General features: G+C 42.0%; 2 protein-coding genes across 2 annotated transcripts in view; one reads left to right on the forward strand and one right to left on the reverse strand.

Annotated features, from left to right (window-relative positions):
* Positions 1-334: 334 nt before the first annotated feature.
* On the forward strand, positions 335-7,431 carry DKK4 (dickkopf WNT signaling pathway inhibitor 4). The gene is made up of 4 exons (XM_007522781.2): positions 335-668; positions 2,159-2,309; positions 3,845-3,997; positions 6,917-7,431. Exons 1-4 carry the CDS (start codon positions 558-560, stop codon positions 7,165-7,167), a joined length of 666 nt encoding a protein of 221 aa, XP_007522843.1. The 5' UTR covers positions 335-557; the 3' UTR covers positions 7,168-7,431.
* Positions 7,432-8,012: 581 nt separating this feature from the next.
* Positions 8,013-18,374, reverse strand: part of POLB (DNA polymerase beta) — a 44,212-nt gene continuing 33,850 nt past the window's right edge. The window contains exons 12-14 of the mRNA XM_060181777.1: positions 11,695-11,762; positions 9,507-9,646; positions 8,013-8,255 (exon numbers count right to left, since the gene is read on the reverse strand). Of these exons, the coding sequence (XP_060037760.1) occupies positions 8,161-8,255; positions 9,507-9,646; positions 11,695-11,762 (303 nt within the window). The 3' untranslated portion in view covers positions 8,013-8,160. The remainder of the gene's footprint in view (positions 8,256-9,506; positions 9,647-11,694; positions 11,763-18,374) is intronic.

Here is an 18,374-nt window from a genome sequence, read left to right on the forward strand (position 1 = left end):
CAAAGGATTATTGAAGGTAGGAAATGCAGGTGATTATCAGAGCTCGCTTTGATTCAGACATCCTGCGCTTCTGCGAGCCCTTTGAACTAAACTTTGATATGCAATAATTAAGAGGGATTCAGCCCCTGGAGGAGAAGCCGCTGTGGCCCTGCCTCTATTGAGTCCTTGTTTTGAACTATTGATCAAACAGATTTGCAGGGATTTGTTGAAGCCTGTGTGGGGTAAGCAGGAAGGAAATGAGGAAAGAGGGAGGAGGAGAGAAAGACACAGAGAGAGAGAGAGGCGGGGGGGGGGGGGGGGGGGGGGGAAGCATTTGGCTATAAATCCTTTCAGGAGAAACCTGCTGGCCAAGACGGTGCTCATCCTGTCTCACACACCTTGCAGACAGAAGACTTGCTTCTCTTTCAGAAAAAGCAGCTGTAGGCAACTTGCTAAGTTTCCTTTTTGGCTAAACGCCGCGTCAAGGGTTGTTTTAGAGCAGCGGGATTCTGTGGGCACAGGGGGGCGCTGAAAGGACAGAGGAGGGAGCCCTTGCGATCGATCCGATTGGATCGAAGATGGTGGTGACAGTTCTGCTGGGGCTCAGCTGGCTATGTACGCCCTTGGGAGCTCTGGTTTTGGACTTCAACAACATCAAGAGCTCCTCGGATCTGCAGGGGGTTCGAAAGGTAAAGTGCAGCTGGGGAGGTAGGGGCGCTATTGTGCTTAGTTGGTGGTTGGGGGCTGCTGGATTTGGGCTGGAAGTTCTGCAGATTAATGTCTGGAATATTATATTTCAAGGTGAATGGGATTGAAGTAGGAAGTGGGGAGGCACGCTGGCAGAATTCTGTCACCTGAGTGTTGACATATTACATTCACAAAATTTTTTTTCAAGACACACAGCTATTAATCAGCCAGAAAATTCCACCTGCTGTTCGTTCTTTAATACATAATACCTCACTTAATCTTCTTCACAACTTGAGACTAGAATCATGCTTCCTAATTACAAGTGACAGCAGATGAGACTCAGAGACTTTGAGGAGTTTGACCCAGGTCGTACTGTCAGGAAATACAGAAATATGGAAACTGGAATTTATTTTGTATTGTCACTGCTGGGGACTCACCACCTGGAACTCACTTCTTTAGATAGAGACAGAGGGAGAAAGAAATGACATTACACCACCAAAGCTTCCTCCAGTGGGGACCTGGCTTTACCCTGGGTTGTGCATATGACTAAGCAGGCACACTATCCAAGTGAGAGATCTTGTTGGTCTGGGAATTGGAATATAAACGTTCAAGGTGCACTGTCTAGCCACAATCCCCACCCCCTGCCCCCCACACGGGATACTGCTAGGAATTGGTATCTATGTGACAACTCCACTTTTCTCAGTGACTATTTTTTCTTTCCTGTTTTTTTTCTTAATATTTTTTAAAGTATTTATTCCATTTTTTGTTTTTTACTGTAGTTATTATTGTTTTTATTGATGTCATCATTGTTGGACAGGACAGAGAGAAATGGAGAGAGGAGGGGAAGACAGAGGGGGAGAGAAAGATAGACACCTGCAGACCTGCTTCACCGCCTGTGAAGCGACTCCCCTAGGGTTCAAGCCCCCAGTCCCCACCTGCAGGAGGAAAGTTTTGCAAATGGTGAAGCAGTGCTGTAGTGTCTCTCTGTCTCTCTCCCTGTCTCCCTTTCCTCTCAACTTCTGGCTGTCTCTATCAAATAAATACAAGTAATAAAAAATAAATCAAGCAGTTAAAAATCTTAAGAAAAGGGAAGTAGGGCCGTAGCGCAGTGGGTTAAGCATACATGGTGCAAAGTTCAAGGACCGACATAAGGATCCTGGTTCAAGCCCCCAGCTCCCCACCTGCAGGGGAGTCGCTTCACAGGCGGTGAAGCAGGTCTGCAGGTGTCTGTCTTTCTCTCCCCTTCTCTGTCTTCCTCTCCTCTCTCCATTTCTCTCTGTCCTAACCAACAGCGATGACATCAAGAACAACAATAAAACAACAAGGGCAACAAAAGGGGAAAAAAAAAAAGACAAGTAGGAAAATTATCTTCTATTTTCATAGATTGGTAGAAAATTAAATTCCAGTTCACCTTTTGCCATGAATTCAAAAGTCAGCCTTGATCTCGCTGGATGCCATGACGACAAGTCTAACGACAAGTCTCCTTCCACAGGGGTCCCAGTGCTTGTCTGATAAGGACTGCAATACCAGAAAATACTGCCTCACACCCCAGGATGAAAAGCCATTCTGTGCTACATGCCGTGGACTTCGGAGGAGGTGTCAGCGAAATGCCATGTGCTGTCGAGGAGCGCTTTGCTTGAATGGTAAGCTACCACAAACCCTTGCAAAACTGTTTGATGCCAGTGAACAGGGATTTCAAAAGTGAAGCCAGCATCTGAATCTCAGAAATTCGAATATGCCGAGATCACCTATCCAGGTTTCTTGGATTCATGCTTAAAGCAAATTTATGCAGCTTTGCCTTTTTTTTTTTTTTTGCCTCCAGGGTTATTGCTGGGGCTTGGTGCCTGCACTGTGAATCCACTATTCCTGGAGGTCATTCCCCCCTCCAACATTTTTGTTGCCCTTGTTGTTATTATTGTTATTGCTGATGTTGTTGGATAGGACAGAGAGAAATGAAGAGAGGAGGGGGAGAGAAAGACACACCTGCAGACCTGCTTCACCGCTTGTGAAGTGACCCCGCTGCAGGTGGGGAGCTGGGGCCTCTAACTGGGATTCCAAGCTGCTTTGTGTGCGCTTAATCTGCTGCGCTACTGCCCAGTCCCCAGAAAAGAAAGAGCTGGGGACTAGGATTGTTGCTGGGATTTGGTGCCTGCATATTTCTACCATTCCTGGCAATATATATATATTCTCGTTTTTTTCTGATAGAAATAGGGAGAGTGGAGTCAGGTGGTCGTGCATCTGGTTGAGCACACCTTACAGTGTGTAAAGACTCATGTTCAAGCCCCTGGTTCTCATCTACAGAGGGAAAGCTTCATGAGAGGTGAAACAGTGTTGCAGGCCTCTCTCTCTCTCTCTCCCTCTCCCTATTTCCCCTTTAGCTCTGTCTCCATTCAATAAATAAAAATAAAATATAATAGAAAATATCTATAAAAATAGAGACAAGAAGGTGCCGGGTGGTGGTGTACTGGGTTAAGTACACAAGTTGCAAGAGCAAGGACCAGCGTAAGGATCCCGGTTCGAGCCCCTGACACCCCACTGTGGGAGGGGGACATTGCTTCACATGCAGTGAAGCAGGTTTGAAGGTTTCTTTCTCTTTCCCCTTCTGTCTTCCCCTCCTTTCTTGATTTCTCTGTCCTACCCAACAACAATGACAGCAATAACAACAACGATAAACAACAAGGGGAACAAAAGGGAAAAAATAGCCCTCAGAGCAGTGAATTTACATAGCAGTTACCAAGCCCAGTGATAACCCTGGAGGGAAAAAAAAAAAAGAGAGAGAGAGACACGTATAGTATTGGTCCACTGCCCATGAAGCTTCCTGCCTACAGCTGGGGACCTGGGGCTTGATCCCAGGTCTTCGTAACATGTGTACCCTACCTGGGGCAGCACTGCCTGGCCCCCTAACAACACCTGGGGCTAGCAGCAACTTGGAGATGATGATTTTAAAAGGAATGGTTCAAGTTGAAATTTTTAAATTTTTCCTGTGATTCCATCAATTACTAAACTACCTTTTTGCCAGGTGTGAGCATGTAAATACTTAGTGGATATATCTAGAAGTCTAGAAAGCCATATAAACTGAAGAAGGGGTACTCCCCAACTGTGTGAATATGATCACTAGTGTATCTATGATTCTATATCCTGAAGTCCATTCATTTCATTACTCCTGCTTGTCTCATAGATGTCTGCACAGCAATGGAAGAAGCAACCCCAGTACTGGAAAGGCAGCTTGATGACAAAGATGGTATAGACACAAAAGGAACATCTGAGCATCCAGTTGAGGAAAGCAACCTCAAGAGGAAGCCAAACATTAAGAAACCGCAAGGCACTAAGGGTAAGATAAGCATTCTGATGTATCTCATCTGTGTGTCAACAGCTGTTTTGTAAGCCAATAAACTGGGGTGGGGGTAGGACCTTCTGCTAGGCTCTAAAGAAGAGACTGAAGATTTGGTCCCCAGCACCAAAATTAGTCAGAACTGAGTGGTGCTCTGATTGAGAGAAAATAAAAACACAAAAATCAACATCTTAGTGGAAAGAGAGAGAGATAAAGAGAGAGAGATAGAGAAAGAGATAGAGAGAGAGAGAGAGAGAGAATAGCAAGCAGCCCAGGAAGTAGTACAGCTGACAGGTATTTTATTTACAAGCATCAAGTCTCAGGTTCAAGTCTCAGCATTCCATGTGCCAAAGTGATACTCAGGTACTTTCTTCCTCTCTCCCCCCCCTTCACTAATAAACACATTCTCTCTCTCTCATTGATAAATATATTTGAAAACAAATTTAAAAATAATACACACAGACTATTCTTCTTCAACCCAGAAGCAAATCAGAACCACATTCTGTTTTTTTTTTAATATTTATTTATTTATTCCCTTTTGTTGCCCTTGTTGTTTTATTATTGTAGTTATTCTTCTTGTTGTCGTTGATGGATAGGACAGAGAGAAATGGAGAGAGGAGGGGAAGACAGAGAGGGGGAGAGAAAGATAGACACCTGCAGACCTGCTTCACTGCCTGTGAACTGACTCCCCTGCAGGTGGGGAGCCGGGGTTCGAACCGGGATCCTTATGCCGGTCCTTGTGCTTTGCGCCACCTGCGCTTAACCCGCTGCGCTACAGCCCGACTCCCCCTACACATTCTGTTTTTTAATTGCTTTCCATAAGTAGCTAGATACCACAGAAGGGGCAAAGTACAGTAGTCAGTAGGCCAAGAGCACAGTGAACAACCCTAATAGTGGACTGAAGTAAAACAAACAAGCAAATAAAAGATCATTTAATTTTGCACACTTTTTCACACTGCGCAATTTAACAAATGGCAGAATTCCTCTCTAGACACTCAAGATAACAAAATCCTACAAAATAAAGATGAAAACAGATGCATTAATATTTTTTTCTCTATGTAAGTCAGAAACAGATGGATGAATATGGGACAATCTCACTCATAGGCAGAAGTTGAAAAACAAGATCAGAAGGGAAAACACTAAGCAGAACTTTGACTGAAGTTGGTGTATTGCACTAAAGTAAAAAAAACTCTGGGATGGGGAGTCCGGCGGTATTGCAGCAAAGCGCAAGGACCAGCGATCCTGGTTCCAGCCCCTGGCTCCCCACCTGCAGGGGATTCGCTTCACAAGCGGTGAAGCAGGTCTGCAGGTGTCTGTCTTTCTCTCCTCTCTGCCTTCCCATCTCTCTCCATTTCTCTCTGCCCTATCCAACAATGATGACAATAATAACTACAACAATAAAACAAGGGCAACAAAAGGGAATAAATATTTAAAAAAAAACAAAACTCTGGGGTGTGTGCATGTGTGGGGGGCCAGGGTTCAGGTCCTGGACCATGATGGAAGAAGACTTAGTGGGGGTTCTGTTGTTATGTGGAAAACTGGGAAATGTAATGCATATACAAACTATTGTATTTACTGTTGACTGTAAAACAACCCCCAATAAATAAATAAGAAAAAAAAAAGAAAAAAGAAAAAGAATATGTCCTCTATGTATGAAATACAAACACCACTGAGGTCAAGCTTTTCACAAAACTGTAGTTATATAAAATAGAATGCTTGAAGGTGGTGAACTGGATATTGTGTCTTCAGTTTAACTGGCCTTCTTGTAATAGTGTCATAGGAATAGTATAAATTTCATTGTATAAGATACTAATGAATGATATTTATTTCTCAAGACTGGAAATTCCATTTTTTTTTGATAAATGTTTGTAACTTTATAAAACAGTCAATCTTATTAGGTAGGGCCAAAATTTCCATTTATTATTGTTTTTAAATGTACTTTATGCATTTTTAAAAATATTTTTAAAAAATTTATTTACTCCCTTTTGTTGCCCTTGTTGTTTTATTGTTGTAGTTATTCTTCTTGTTGTCGTTGTTGGATAGGACAGAGAGAAATGGAGAAAGGAGGGGAAGACAGAGAGGGAGAGAGAAAGACACCTGTAGACCTGCTTCACCGCCTATGAAGCGACTCCCCTGCAGATGGGGAGCCAGGGGATCCAATCGGGATCCTTACACCAGCCCTTGCGCTATGTGCCACATGCGTTTAACACACTTCGCTACCGCCCAACTCCCTTTTTAAAATGTTTTTTTATGTTTATTTTCCCTTTTGTTGCCCTTGTTTTTTTTTTTTAACCAGAGAACTGTTCAGCTCTAGCTTGTGGTATGGGGGATTGAACCTGGGACTCTGGAGCCTCAGGCATGAGAGTCTGTTTACATAACCATTAACCATTATGCTGTCTACTTCTCCGGCCCTGTTTTTTTTTTTATTGTTGTTAGATAGGACAGAGAGAAATGGAGAGAGGAGGGGAAGACAGAGGGGGAGAGAAAGACACCTACAGACCTACTTCACCGCTTGTGGAGCGATTCCCCTGCAGGTGGGGAGCTGGGGGGCTCGAACTGGGATCCTGACACCGGTCCTTGAGCTTTGCTGCCACGTGTGCTTAACCCGCTGCGCTACTCCCGACTCCCGTACTTGATGTATTACATTGAGAGGGAGAAAGATACAAGGACAGAGACCAGGGCACTGCTCAGCTCTGGCCAATGGTGGTTTCGGGGATTGAACCTGGGATTATAACCATTATTCTACGGCCCCTTACCCCACACTTCTACTGCTTTTAGTACAGCTCTAGCTCTGGGAGAGCTGCATGTTGTTTCTCATGTTCTCTTTCTGACCTTTAGTCTTCTGTCCCATGCCTTTATACCAGTAGCACTTTCACCAAGCCACTCTTCCCATTGAAATACATATTCATCTTATTACAGGACAAGAGGGAGAAAGCTGTCTTAGAACTTTTGACTGCGGACCTGGACTTTGCTGTGCCCGTCATTTTTGGACTAAAATGTGTAAACCTGTCCTACTGGAGGGACAGGTCTGCTCTAGGAGAGGACATAAAGATAACACCCAAGCTCCAGAAATCTTCCAGCGGTGTGACTGTGGTCCTGGACTAGTCTGCCGAAGTCAAGCAACTGACAATCGACAACACGCACGGTTAAGAGTATGCCAAAAAGCCTAGGACTGCACAAATAAAGACCAATCCTTATTGTATTCAAGCAGAACTCTCACAGACATTCATTATAAAACTCTTCCATATGAATATCTGATGAACATCAACTCTTATAACAGCTGAAATAGAATTGAGCTTGAGAACTTTGAGATATGCCTGTGATAAATGGAAACTAGCTATGGATTGCTCTTTTTTTGGGTCTGTTTCTGCAAGAGTGCTATAATTCTATAACCACAAAGGTTTAATTTTGATCTAATGACTCGGCTATTTCAAACAAATCTTTCAAATAATTTCTGGTGAAGTTCAAGAATGTGATAGTTAAGTTGCAGGGTGTGGGGGGTGGGGTATCTGGAATTTAATAGATTCTTGTGTCTTACTAGTTCAAATTGGGGCTAGAGGGGCTGGGCGGTGATGCCCCTGGTTAAGTGCTCGCATTACAGTATGCAGGGATCCAGGTTCAAGCCCCTGGTCCCCACCTGCAGGGGGAAAGCTTCATGAGTGGTGAAGCAGGGTTGTAGGTGTCTGTCTCTCTCCCTCTTTATTTCCCTTCCCCTCTCAATTTTTGTCTCTATGCAATAATAAGCAAACAAACAAATAAACAAATAAATAATTGGGGCTAGAACCCAGAGCTTTTTGCAAAATAAGATGTGCTCTTCTGGGTGAGCTGTCTCCCAGCCCTAACACTAAACGGGAGCTCCATGAGCGGCAGGGTAGTCCTGTGGTGTTTTCTCTGAGATTAGCGGGGGGAAAAAGGGCTGCTGGGAGCAGTGGAATCATATAGGTGTGAGGTCTGGTGAGTGTTAAACAAAAATAAATAATAAGAAAAATGTAAAAAAAAAAAAAGAACATGATAATCTGATGCTGACATAGGAGGTTTTATTCATTATAATGCAAGCTAAAGGATGAAGAGGCAATCATTAAAAACACCAAAGACCCTTACATAGCAAAGGTTAAGAAATAAATTAAGACTCCTCTTTATGTGCCTGGGAGGAAGGATAAGCCTCATTCACTTCGATCCTTGGGTTCTCGATATTTCCACTGAATGTAGTCAAAGATGTCTCTCTCACTGTCCACTGGAAGGGGCTCTCCAGCAACTCCTGCAAAAAGAGAGAGAGAGAAAAAAATATATATATATTTATAGAGTCCCCATGACTGAAAATTTCATGGGGCTTAATTTCTAAAGCAAACAGTAACCAAACCACAACAAAACAAACAAAAAAAGAAATTGACAACCTCTGGCCTCCTACATGAGCTTCTGTTTGAGTTTTCATCACACTTATTACCAGAGATACAAAAGGAACCTGAGCACTGTAACTCTGATCCTGACGATTTTCCTCCTGGTGGGTCTGTTATAGATACCACACATTGTATGAAATTTTCTAGTTAGTTCCTTTGCAACCCAACATGTGGCCCCTTGGAGAGCAGTTTCGGTACTACCTGAAGCTTGCTAGAAATGCAGAAGCTGAGATTCCATACCAAGTCCACTTTAACGAGGTCTTGGGAGAATGAGTATGTACACTGCAATGTGTGTACGTACAATGACCAAGACTACCAGGGGTGAATACTCTTTATTTTATCTTTTGAGGATGAGATGAAAAATAAAATACCCTTTCTTCCTAGTAAAAAAAAATAATAATCTAGGTAGTCAGGCGGCAGCGCAGCGGGTTAAACGCATGTGGTGTGAAGCACAAGGACCAGCATAAGGATCCTGGTTCGAGCCCCCACTCCCTACCTACAGAGGGGTCGCTTCTCAGGCGGTGAAGCAGGTCTGCAGGTGTCTATCTTTCTCTCCCCCTCTGTCTTCCCCTCCTCTCTCCATTTCTCTCTGTCCCTATCTAACAATGACGGCATCAATAACAACAATAACTATAACAACAACAAAAACACACACACACAAAAAACAAGGGCAACAAAAGGGGAAATAAATAAAAATAAAAAAAAGAATAGTAATCTATAAAGTATTGCATGAAGTATTAACAAGATCCATAAAGTAAGTAATTCTCACTTTAAAAGCATGGAGTAAAAACCACAAAGTCTGGTCTGGCATATGGACAAGATCAGTGTTCTTCAGAAGTCTTGTGAACACATTAGAAAAGCAAAACAAACAAAAAATAAATAAAATAAAAATAAATAAATAACTCTTGTCATCATTCCAACTGAGGGGCTGAGAACACTGTATAGACTAAAGTCCCTTCCGTTGCCTGAGGGACTAATACAAAGAAACTAGAGTTAACTGGCAGAATTACTGAAACGCTTTTCAGAGAAACACCCCCGCCCCCCAGTTGTCGAGCTTCTTTGAAAATGACATGCTCTCCAGGTAACCAGGATCGTCTCTAATGTACACTTACCAGTGACGCCCAAAGGGCGAATTGTGTATTCGTTGATTGTGAAGCCCTTTTCTAAGGCGTGAGCTCTCATATTCTTATTGAAAATATCACTCCCGGTGAAATAGAGGACACCACAGTAATACTGATCCTTGGGTATCAACCTAAAAAAGCAAAACAAAACAAAACAAAAAACAGATAAACACTTTACTACACATTTCTAATTCAGCAAAAACAGGACTCATAAAATCAGTAACATACAAAACTGCTTCAGTATGACAGGCCTAATAACCTGAAGAAGATCCACAGTGACCCCTCACTTGCAGTTAGTTTTAGTAAATTATAGTCTGTAAAAGATGCAGAGAAATGAAAAAGTAGTATCACAGGGGCTAGGCAGCAGCATGACAGACAGAACATACATGCTACTAGGTTCAAACCCCATCGCCTCCCATCTGGGGTGGGGGACACCTTCATGAATGATAGAGCAGTGCTGCAGGTTCCTCTTTCTCCCTCTATATTTCTAGCTCTATCGAAGAGAGAGAGAGAAAAAAAAAAGTGGGGTTGGGTGGTGGCACACCTTGTTGAGTGCACTTATAGTGCACAAGGACCCAGGTCCAAGCCCTCAGTTCCCACTTGCAAAGGAAAAGCTTCACAAGCACTGCAGGTATCTTTCTTCTCTCCCTCTCTATCAATTTCTCTTTTTTGTGGCCAAAGAAAGAAAGAAAGAAAGAAAGAAAGCTAAAAAGAAGAACAATTATCCTCCTGCACTGCTGGTGGGAATGTCAATTGGTCCAACCTCTGTGGAGAACAGTCTGGAGAACTCTCAGAAGGCTAGAAATGGACCTACCTTATGATCCTGCAATTCCTCTCCTGGGGATAGATCCTAAGGAACCCAACACACCCATCCAAAAAGATCTGTGTACACATATGTTCTTGGCAGCACAATTTGTAATAGCCAAAACCTGGAAGCAACCCAGGTGTCCAACAACAGATGAGTGCCTGAGCAAGTTGTGGTATATCTACACAATGGAATACTACTCAGCTATAAAAAATGGTGACTTCACTGTTTTCATCTGATCTTGGATGGACCTTGAAAAATTCATGTTAAGTGAAATCAGTCAGAAACAGAAGGATGAATATGGGATGATCTCACTCTCAGGCAGAAGTTGAAAAAAAAAGATCAGAAGAGAAAAGAAAAAAAAAAGAACAATGATCATTTATTACAGCTAACTTCCTCCAGGCAAGAAACTACTTTTGAACTATGGAAGGCATCATGATGAAATGAAAATCTACAGAAAAATAGGTTACATAAGTTAGATTATGTAGATGATAGTCATTATTCTTTACAAAATTTCAGACTAGGGTGGGGTAGATAGAATAATGGTTATGTGGGGAATCTGGTGGTGGCCCAACAGGTTAAGCGTGTGGCACAAAGCACAAGGACCGGCGGAAGGATTCCGGTTGGAGTCCCCGGATCCCCATCTGTAGTGAAGTTGCTTCACAAGCAGTGAAGCAAGTCTGCAGGTTTCTATTTTTCTCTCCCCCTCTCTGTCTTCCCCTCCTCTCTCCATTTCTCTCTGTCCTATCCAACAACCACATCAGTAACAACAATAATATAACTACAACAACAAAATAACAAGGACGACAAAAGGGAATAAATAAATATATATATATATTTAAATTATCTTTATTTACTTATTGGATATAGCAGCCAGAAATTGAGAGGGAAGGTGGAGATAAAGGAGAGAGACAGAGAGACACCTGCAGTCCTACTTCACCACTTGTGAAGCTTTCCCCCTGCAGGTGGGGACCAGGGGCTTGAACCTGGGTCCTTGTGCACTGTAACATGTGTGCCCAACCAGGTGCGCCACCATCTGGCCCCCTAAATAAATATTTTTTAAAAAAAGAATGGTTATGCAAACACTCTTGTGCCTGAAGCTCCAAAGTCCCAGGTTCAATCCCCCTCACCACCATAAGCCAGAGCTGAGTAGTGCTCTAGAAGAAAAAAAAAAACCAACCAACCAACCAACCAACCAACCAACCAAACAGAAAAAACAAAAAGTCAGACTAAACATTATCTACAGCAAGAACATATGGGCACTTCAGAATGAAAAGGAGTTTTAGATATCTGTGAATTTGGAACTATACAGGAAGTGGGAGGGGAGGAAAGCAGGAAAGAGGCAGTAGACCCATAACACATTTGAAGTAATACCTGATATCAATTCTCCTGTGTGGATATTCATTGTCTTCATCATTTTTACTGGGAAGCTGGCAAACACCCTAAAATGGATATTTAAAAGAACGTTTACAATTTTTAAAACCATAGAGCCTAATTTTAATCAATTGTATTATTAAATCTGAGCCTAGTTTAGTTTTAAATGAAAAAATTCTTAGAATTTTGAATACTTTGGACTTAGTTCTTCTATACCATGAAATATAAGAAAAGTCTGCATTTTCAGGAGGGGGAAGGGTAGAAGGAGTTTGGGTGTCCTGGTGCACAGTGGTGGAAAAGGCCCTAAGCGGGGGGTGAGTATGTTCTGTGTACACCTATCACAGGGAGATGAGAAATTATACCTATATGTCCACATCTGCACTATAAACCACTGACTCTCTAATAAAGTGACAACTGAAAAAAAGTAAAAGATAACATCTTCTAAGAAAAATACACGTGCCAGGGTTCTGGTGCTAAAGAAAGGTGAGCTGGTACACACCACTAAATCATTTTTTTTTTTTTTTACTCAGCCATACAGAAAAATTAAAATCTAACATGGCTATTTTTTTTTTAGCTGTTCCTATGACTTAAAGATTAATAAGACCTATTTATCATCAAAACATAAAAACCTCTCTTCATAGGCATGAACAAGTCTCAACTCAACCTTCAAGTGGATCAGAAACGCTTTCCATCTGGAATTACCATGAGGCATTACCTTGCGGATACGGGTGTTTGGATGCCGCAGGTAATGATCTTACTGTTTGTCACAAATCAGTAACAGGATTTCATCTTATGGCTTTGTTCCTTGTTCCTTTCCTCAAGGCTGATTTTATTTCCTGCACTTTTTCTGAAGTGCTAATGTGAAAGAATTCCTCTGTCTTATTGTTAATACTTTATTAGATTGAGTGGATTAGTTTTGTTTGGCATTTCAATTAAGTAGTTGCATGCAGAGTGTCTCAAAGTAAGCCTCTTTCATTTCCTCAAGGTAGTCAAAGAATTTTCATATTGCCTCCTGAATCCTTAATATAGAGACTTCAGGCTATCATCCAAGGTTAAACTTGTACATGCTAAAAACTGATGTGTAAAGCAAACTAAATGCAAGCAACTAAGTACTGAAGATAAACATTTTCTCTCTTCCAAATATTTCATGCACAGGGAGAATAGCTTGATTATCTAAAGCTTATGAATTTAAGAGAAGAGCTAGAATAACCTTAGCTTTTGTAAGCTTTGGTTACTATTTTTTTTTTTATTTAAGAAAGGATTAATGAACAAAAACATAAGGTAGGAGGGGTACAACTCCACACAATTCCCACCACCCAATCTCCATAACTCACCCCCTCCCCTGATAGCTTTCCCATTCTCTATCCCTCTGGGAGCATGGACCCAGGGTCGTTGAGGGTTGCAGAAGGTAGAAGGTCTGGCTTCTGTAATTGCTTCCCCACTTTTTTTTTTTTTTTTAAGAATTCATGTCCTGAAGATAACTTACGAACTACATGGATGGTGGCATAGGAAGTAGCATAGTAGCAAAAGCATTGGACTTAAGAGCAAGAGGTTTTGAATTCAATCCACAGCATGACATGTGCCAGAGTGACGCTCAAGTTCTTGTTTCTCTCTTGCGTTAATAAAAAAAAAATTTAAAAGAAACAAAACAATACAGGGGGGTCATATCTTTTTTATTTCTTTATTGGGGAATTAATGTTTTACATTCCACAGTAAATACAATAGTTTGTACATGCATAACATTTCCTGGTTTCCCATTTAACAATACAACCCCTATTAGGTCATCAGTCATCCTTTTTGGACCTGTATTCTCCCTACCCACCCACCCCAGAGTCTTTTACTTTGGTGCAATAGGCCAATTCCAGTTCAGGTTCTACTTGTGTTTGCTCTTCTGATCTTGTTTTTCAACTTCTGCCTGAGTGTGAGATCATCCCATATTCATCCTTCTGTTTCTGACTGATTTCACTTAACATGAATTTTTCAAGGTCCATCCAAGATCAGCTGAAAACGGTGAAGTCACCATTTTTTATAGCTGAGTAGTATTCCATTGTGTAGATATACCACAACTTGCTCAGGCACTCATCTGTTGTTGGACACCTGGGTTGCTTCCAGGTTTTAGCTATTACAAATTGTGCTGCTAAGAACATATGTGTACACAGATCTTTTTGGATGGGTGTGTTGGGTTCCTTAGGATATATCCCCAGGAGAGAATTGCAGGATCATAGGGTAGGTCATGTCTCTGATATCTGATTACTGTAAAAAATGGCGACTAATCCCTAGCACTGCAAAAACGGTATCATCTGTTTTCCATCTACACCATGCCTCGGCCTTGCGTGAGCTTAATGTGCAGCTTGGTGATACGAGAATCCGGCATGAAGCCCAGCCAGTCTATCTTGGCGTTACTCTCGATCGCACCCTGTAATTTCACGAACATCTCATAAAAACTGCAGCAAAGGTGGGCGCGAGGAATAACATCATTGCAAGACTGGCCAGCTCCTCAGGGGCGCGAGCGCTTCCACACTACGATCATCATCTCTGGCATTATGCTATTCCACTGCAGAATAGTGTGCCCCAGTATGGTTCCGTAGCCCCCATGTCCACTTGGTTGATTCCAAATTATATTCCTCCATGAGGATAATTTCTGGAACCATCCGTTCCACCCCGGTTCCATGGCTGCCAGTTCTTAGCAACATCGCCCCGCCAGATATTCGTCGGGATGCGGCATCATCTAAGTTCATTTCCCACGTCTACGCTCGACCGGACCTGCCAATATAGGCGGATATCTTCGCCCACCCTGTCCAACGCTTGACGTCTCGTCACCCAATCTGGTCCCCTATGCCTACACTGAACTTCTCTGTTCCAGACTCTTGGAAACAGAGTTGGCAGTCAGCTGAGGTAAAGAACAAACACCTCATCACAGACCCCTGCAAGTGTCAACCCGGCTTTGACCTAGCACGTTATGATTGGGCCCTCCTCAATCGCTATCGAACAGGCCATGGCCGGTGCGCTGCTAGGTTCCATCGCTGGGGAGCCAGAGACGAACCGAACTGCCCCTGCGGCTACAGACTATGACCCACATAGTCAACGACTGCCGCCTCTCCAGATTCAAAGGAGGTCTCGAAACTTTACATCAGGCTCAACCTGACGCTGTTGACTGGCTAGGGAAGAAGGGCAAACGCTAGAAGAAGAAGAATAGGGTAGGTCCATTTCTAGCCTTCTGAGAGTTCTCCAGACTGTTCTCCACAGAGGTTGGACCAATTCACATTGCCACCAGCAGTGCAGGAGGGTTCCTTTGACCCTACACGCTCTCCAGCATTTGCTGCTGTTACTTTTTCTGATGTATGACATTTTCACAGGAGTGAAGTGATATCTCATTGTGGTTTTTATTTGCATTTCTCTGACAATCAGAGACTTGGAGCATTTTTTCATGTGTTTCTCAGCCTTTTGGATCTCTTCTGTGGTGAATATTCTGTCCATTCCCCCCACCCCCCATTTTTGGATGAAGTTATTTGTTTTCTTGTTGTTGAGATTGGCAAGCTCTTTAAATATGTTGGTTATTAAACTCTTGTCTGATGTATGGCATGTAAAGATCTTTTCCCATTCTGTGAGGGGTCTCTTGGTTTGGTATCTTTTGCTATGCAGAAGCTTTTTAATTTGATGTAGTCCCATAGGTTTATGCTTGCCTTAGTCTTCTTTGTAATTGGATTTGTTTCATTGAAAATGTCTTTAAAATTTATGTGGAAAAAAGTTCTGCTAACATTTTCCTCTAAGTATCTGATAGTTTCTGGTCTAGCATCTAAGTCCTTGATCCACTTGGAATTTACCTTTGTAATTGGTGAAATATAGTGGTTCAGTTTCATTCTTCTGCATGTTTCAACCCATTTTTTCCAACACCATTTGTTGAAAAGACTCTGCTTACCCCATTTAATAGTCTGGGCACCTTCGTCAAAGATTAGATGCCCATAGGTGTGGGGGCTCACTTTTGGGCTCTCAATTCTATTCCACTGGTCAGTGTGTCTATTCATGTTCCAGTACCAAGCAGTTTTGATGACAATGGCCCTATAATAATACAATTTGAGATCTGGGAGTGTGATGCCTCCAGTCTGTTCTTTCTTCTCAAGATTGTTTTGGCAATTCTAGGTCTTTTCTGGTTCCAGATAAACATTTGTAGCATTTGTTCTATTCTCTTAAAAAATGTGGTTGGGATCTTGATGGGGACAGCATCAAATTTGTATATGGCTCTGGGTAGTATATTCATTTTGATGATATTAATTCTTCCAACCCATGAAAATGGAGTATCTTTCCACTTCTTTGTGTCTTTTTCTATTTCCTTGAGTAGTGACTCATAATTTTCAGTATACAAGTCTTTCCCTTCTTTGGTTAGGTTTATTCCTAAATGTTTTATTGTTTAGTTGCTATAGTAAAAGGAATTGATTTCCGGATTTCATCTTCCTCTAACTTAAGTGTTTGCATACAGGAATGCCACTGACTTTTGAATGTTAATTTTGTAGCCTGACACCTTACTGTATTGCCTGATGATTTCCAAAAGCTTCTTGCTGGATTCCTTAGGTTTTTCTATGTATACTATCATGTCATATGCAAACAGGGATAGTTAGGGGGTCATATCTTTAAGACTATTTAGTCAGAGGTTCAAATCACAAATTTGGAAATCAAGTAGATGTGGAATGAGAATGCTTTTAGTCTATTTTCTTTATTTTATTTTATTTTATTTTTTTTACAAAATTTTATTATCTTTATTTACTGGATAGAGACAGCCAGAAATCAAGAGGGAAGGGGTGATAGAGAGGGAGAGAGAGAGATAGAGAGACACCTGCAGCACTGCTTAACCACTCGCAAAGATTTCCCCCTGCAGGCGGGGGGGGGGGGGGCTCGAACCTGGGTCCTTGCGCACTGTAACACGCGCACTCAACTAGGTGCGCCACCACCCGGCCCACTTTTTTTTTTAAATATATTTTATTTATTTTCCCTTTTGATGTCCTTGTTTTTATTGTTGTTATAGTTATTATTGCTGTTATTGGTTATTGATGTCATCATTGTTAGACAGGACAGAGAGAAATGGAGAGAGGAGGGGAAGACAGAGGGGGAGAGAAAGACAGACACCTACAGACCTGCTTCATCGCCTGTAAAACGACTCCTCTGCAGGGGGAGCCGGGGCTTGAATGCCCACTGCGCTACCACCCGACTCCCCATAGTACTTTCAATATCTTCAAAGATACCTGTCCAGGTCCTTCAAAGTTTCTACTTTTATTTCTTAATTTGATCTGCACTACAATTCTTTGTGATATGAGATAGAGACAAGAAATTTAAGGTCATATAGAAGACTATTTGCCTAATTTCATACAATGATTTGGTAATGGAACAGAATAAGATTTTTTTTTTTGCTTTTGTATCCAAATCTATTCTTGTACAATATGACATATCAACCTTTTCTTTACAACATGATATAAATCACCTCTCTCTCTCTCTCTTTTTTTTTTTTTCCTCCTCCAGGGTTATTGCTGGGTTCGGTGCCTGCACCATGAATCCACCACTCCTGGAGGCCATTTCCCCCCCCCCTTTTGTTGCTCTTGTTGTAGCTTCGTTGTGGTTATTATTATTGCCCTTGTTGACGCAATTCGTTGTTGGATAGGACAGAGAGAAATGGAGAGAGGAGGAGAAGACAGAGAAGAGGAGAGAAAGATAGACACCTGCAGACCTGCTTCACCGCCTGTGAAGCGACTCCCCTGCAGGTGGGGAGCCGGGGGCTCGAACCTGGATCCTTACACCGGTCCCTGCGCTTTGCGCCACCTGCGCTTAACCCACTGCGCCACCGCCCGACCCCCCCCCTTTTTTTTATATATATATATAAATCACCTCTTACTGCTTCAAAAATAAATTGCTTTGAAAGTTGATATGGATGTTTCACCTTCTAACAAATATTAATTATAAATATCAAAAACAGCCAGCACTAATGTGATACTTTAAAATTTTGTATGCTATTTTTTAATTCTTTGGCTAGTGACAGAGAGAAATTGAGAAGGGAGAGGGAGCTAGAGAGGGAGAAACCTGTAGCCCTGTTTCATCTCTTGTGAAGCTTCCCCCTGCAGGTGTGAACCAGGGGCTTAACCCAGGAATATGCAACTTTTTAAGTTTCAGGGAATACATGGACCATATGAAAATTATATTTATCTGTTTGTTTTTAAAAGATTTATTCCTTATTTATTTTTACAAGAAGGAAGACACAGCACCACTAAGCTTTGGCATATCCAGTGTGAACTCTGAACCTAGGACCTCAGGCATTCAAGTCCTATGTTTTACCCCTGAACAATCTTCCTGGCTGTCACATCTAAACTTTATAAACACACTATCCACTAAGATATCCACTTGAACGTCTTAGCTTTTTGTTCCTGTTGTCATCTAGGTCTTCGCACTTTAAAAACAAACCAAAGACCCACTTTAATCTTTTTTTTTTTTTAACCAGTTTTATTCTGGAAATAGATTTGGGGGATTCTTTTTCTCACAGTATCTGTATATGTGCTTTCAGACTGGGAATACAAGCTAGAGCAAAGCTTTCTACAACCTAGTTCTGTCCTAGAGATGAATGAGTAGCCAGAGCTCACATGTCACAAGAGCAGTAAGTTCTGAAATAACCTCCTCTCTAGCCTCTTGTGAAGTGTGAC

The sequence above is a fragment of the Erinaceus europaeus genome, chromosome 2, assembly GCF_950295315.1.
Source record: "Erinaceus europaeus chromosome 2, mEriEur2.1, whole genome shotgun sequence".
NCBI classification, from domain to species: domain Eukaryota; kingdom Metazoa; phylum Chordata; class Mammalia; order Eulipotyphla; family Erinaceidae; genus Erinaceus; species Erinaceus europaeus.